Here is a 3506-nt window from a genome sequence, read left to right as displayed (position 1 = left end):
CGTAACAAATCGATGACCTTGACGATTTTCTGCATTATTTTAATTCTCCAACCGTTTCTTATAAACCGTTTCGTTGGAGTGCTTTATTGAGTACTCAAGTCACTTGGCGAGTACTCCATAAGCTGATTGGTAATGGGCTGGTGAACCCTCCAAGATGTTGACTGGAGTTAGGAAAGCCTTTCTGGATTAGGGGAATGAGAGCAGGTTAGGGCAGGGAGCCTCGATAGTTGTGTCATCTCACTCCGTGGGTGTTTTCGGCCTTGCCTATCAAAGTAAAACAAATAAAGCCTTCGCCGTGAAGTTAAGGAGGGTCGCTCAAGTTTTTTTGTCCGTCCAATCTTAGCCCGTGTGCATGGAGCCCGCCCTCTTCACCGGGAATGGAACCCACTCCAGTATAAAAAGGGGACAGCAGCGCAGACTCTCGAGTGTCATGCGAAATGCGCGAAAACATTTCTCACTTTATTTCCACCCATTTCAACGGAATCCTCGAACGCCCGTACTCTTACTTCGCTGCCTGCTGTCGAGTCAAAGCTAGACCTTCATCCCCCCCTGTGGAACCATGAGCTTGCACACCTTGCTCTTTGTGACCGCTGCGCTGTCCCTCTGCGTGTGCTGCACGTGCACGCCCTCGTACTTCGACAAGATTCTCCTGCACAGCCGCATCCGTGGGAGCAAGCAAGGGTGAGTGAGCTGGGCATTCCCACGCTTTCTCCTTTATTCCTGTACTGTATGGTTTTATTCATTGTTTTTCCTCGACTGTCGCTTCGTCATGACATCATCTTGCAATAGCCCCCAACGGGCTGCTTTTGTAGAGCCGCGTCCTCGTTCTCCCACCATCTGACTTAAAGTGTATCTATTAGTTCTGTTTACACATTTATCTAGTCTGGATCTCTGGTGCTGATGTGACGTGTCCAAGTGACGTCATAAACGTTCTAAAATACGTCATTCGTAAAGCGGGTGGGGCTAATTATAGTAAAATCCCTTTCGTCCGGTATTTCTTGAATTCGGCCTTAGAACTTTTCAGTGTTGCACTTTTAAAAGTTTTATAAAGCAAATTATTACTTTACACTTTCAATTATAAAAATTATAAAACTTTAAATTATAAAACTTTAAAAGTTTTATAAAGCAAATTATAAAGCATCCATGGTCGTCCTTCATATTGGAAGATGACACCGATCTCTCCCAACAGATCAGAGATTTGATCAGATTTAAGGAGAGGAAAATAGTATGAATTAATAAAAATATGTTTTAGTTTAATAAATTAATCCAACGAACACATAAATCAAAATACTCTAATAATGTACAAGATAATCATGTTTTTCTTGCTTTTGTTTACCAGATTGGCCACAATGTCTTGTCACCCCTTGTAGAAATTGACATTACCTTTTTGTCATATTTATTAGCTGCCAACATGGAGGGTTCTACTAGTTATACATGTGCAGCACTCTTTTACTTTGTGACGCATTGTAGAGCGTATGACGTATAAGTACATCGGTTTGTGCTCCATCATTTTCATTGCAGAGAATCATTGAGTGCCATGTTCCGTTGGACATTTTCCAGACCATTTGTGGGGTGATCCGATTAAAGGGAAGTCTCACTGCTTGTTTAAAGTCAACGGTGGTATTCACTCAATCTGAGAAAAAGGGGAAAAATTAAACGAATCAACATTCTGCACACAAAGGTAATGCCACAGTTTTTACATGGGGGAACAAGACATTGTGGCCACGCTGTACAACGTCGAGGCTCATGGAAGAGCTAGAACAGAAGATGCATCAGGACTTGCGTGCGTAACGGAAGAGCAGAGAGGGCAAAACCCATCGACAGGGATGAGGGACAAAATAGAGGGAAACTTAGAGAAATAAGGGATGAGAATGAGGGGAAGGAGATAACAAGATGGATACAGAAGCAAACTCTCAGGAAGGAAAAGCTGGAAACTTGGAAAGGGGCAACCATTGATATGGCTAAAGGGGGTAGGTACACAGATCATGGTTTTAGATGGATGACAATCTTTCATTTGTTTCGTCCAATATTTTTCAGCATCTTGATGTATTATTCGAGGCCAAGCTTCCCTATCTTTTGTCATGTTGCTGATATAGACATTGCAGAACTTGAATGTTAATTATATGGGAAGCCTTTGAAGCCTTTCATTTGTCCTCCCTTGGAACAATTCCTTGTGTTCAGCTCAGAGTATAACAGTTTATTCGGTAGGCGTTCATCGGACATACGAGATAGGCGGCCGGACCATCTCAGATGAGCATTTCAACTGAGTATATCTGCTTTTTGGAGAATTTCTGCATCAGGGGTTTCATCTAGCTATTGTATGTTCGTTATTTTTCTTGAAACAAGTTTGATGTAGCAACTGTATGTCATGCAGGTTTCACAAACCTACACAATTACGGTTAATACAGTTGCTTTGTACACCATCAGTTTAGTAAAGAGGATGGGTCCTCTATTGTCCGTGAGTCGATGTCGCTGCTTTCCAAATGATGCGCTCCTTTTACAAATCCTAGATTGTATTTCATCATCAATTTGAACATCTTTTGACGTAGCACGTACGAGGTGGATGAATTTATCCATGACCCGCGTCGCTTGCTGATTTGCAACGTCGATGGTTGGTTGAACGTAACCCCCGTGCGGGTTCGCACAATGTTTCGGTTCTCGAGGTTGATGGTGAGGCCAAATCCAGTAGATGCAACATCTTCTTCTCCTCTTGTATGCAGCATAAGGCTGCAGAGAAGCAGAATCAGATGAGGGTGTGGCTGCACTGCTGTCGCAACGCCCTCTGTAGGTTAGGGCAGGGATTTGTAATTTGTTTCGGATGCCAGCGACAGTTCACCTACTCTTTGTGAAGGACACCGTAGGATCCTTCACATCCATCAATTAATGCTAACAGACGGGATGCGCAGTTTATCGTCCATCTGAGGGACGGCACACACACTGATGAATCACCCTGCCTGTGAGACATCGAGACGACGGTTTACAGCTGGGTCGAGATTCAAACCCAGGTTAGATGGCTCAGAGGAAAGTGTGCACACCTCTAAGTCATCCTGCCAGCCAAATGCCACATGAAAACGGTCCATTGTAATCTTCATATCTTCTTCAGAGTGAGCAACAAGTGCACAATCATCAGGAAAGAGTAAGTGGCAGCCATTTCAACTTAAAGAGTTTACCATCTGTCCTGAATCGGATTGAGACCCTGAGATGGCAATCATGAGAGGCGTCAACCAGCATTGCTGCAAATAGTGGACTAAAAAGAGGTGGTGTGCAAGCTTCACTCCATTTGATACGCTGAAGGGTTCGGAGGCATTGCCACCTTCCTCACCCCAAGCTAGCATTCCATCACTAAATTGTTTAATCATCTTTGAGGACATCCTGCTTTTCTTCGGACTTCATAAAGGCCTTCTCTGTTTACTGAGTCAGATGCTATAGTCAAGTAAGCAAATACAAGTAGTACATCAACAATGGGTCCATGAAATCTTGCAGTACGGTCTAGTAATGCCACATTA

General features: G+C 43.5%; 1 protein-coding gene across 1 annotated transcript in view; it reads left to right on the top strand.

The window, feature by feature from the left end:
• Positions 1-404: 404 nt before the first annotated feature.
• TGFBI (transforming growth factor beta induced) overlaps positions 405-3506 on the top strand; it is a 67082-nt gene continuing 63980 nt past the window's right edge. The window contains exon 1 of the mRNA XM_085899922.1: positions 405-681. Coding sequence (XP_085756048.1) covers positions 560-681 — 122 coding nt within the window. The 5' untranslated portion in view covers positions 405-559. The remainder of the gene's footprint in view (positions 682-3506) is intronic.

This window comes from Eptatretus burgeri, chromosome 10 (assembly GCF_056783735.1).
Source record: "Eptatretus burgeri isolate ZD-2024b chromosome 10, Ebu_testis_v1, whole genome shotgun sequence".
In the NCBI taxonomy this organism is placed as follows: domain Eukaryota; kingdom Metazoa; phylum Chordata; class Myxini; order Myxiniformes; family Myxinidae; genus Eptatretus; species Eptatretus burgeri.
The sequence above is the reverse complement of the archived record's forward strand: the minus strand, read 5'-3'. Positions and strand labels throughout refer to the sequence as shown.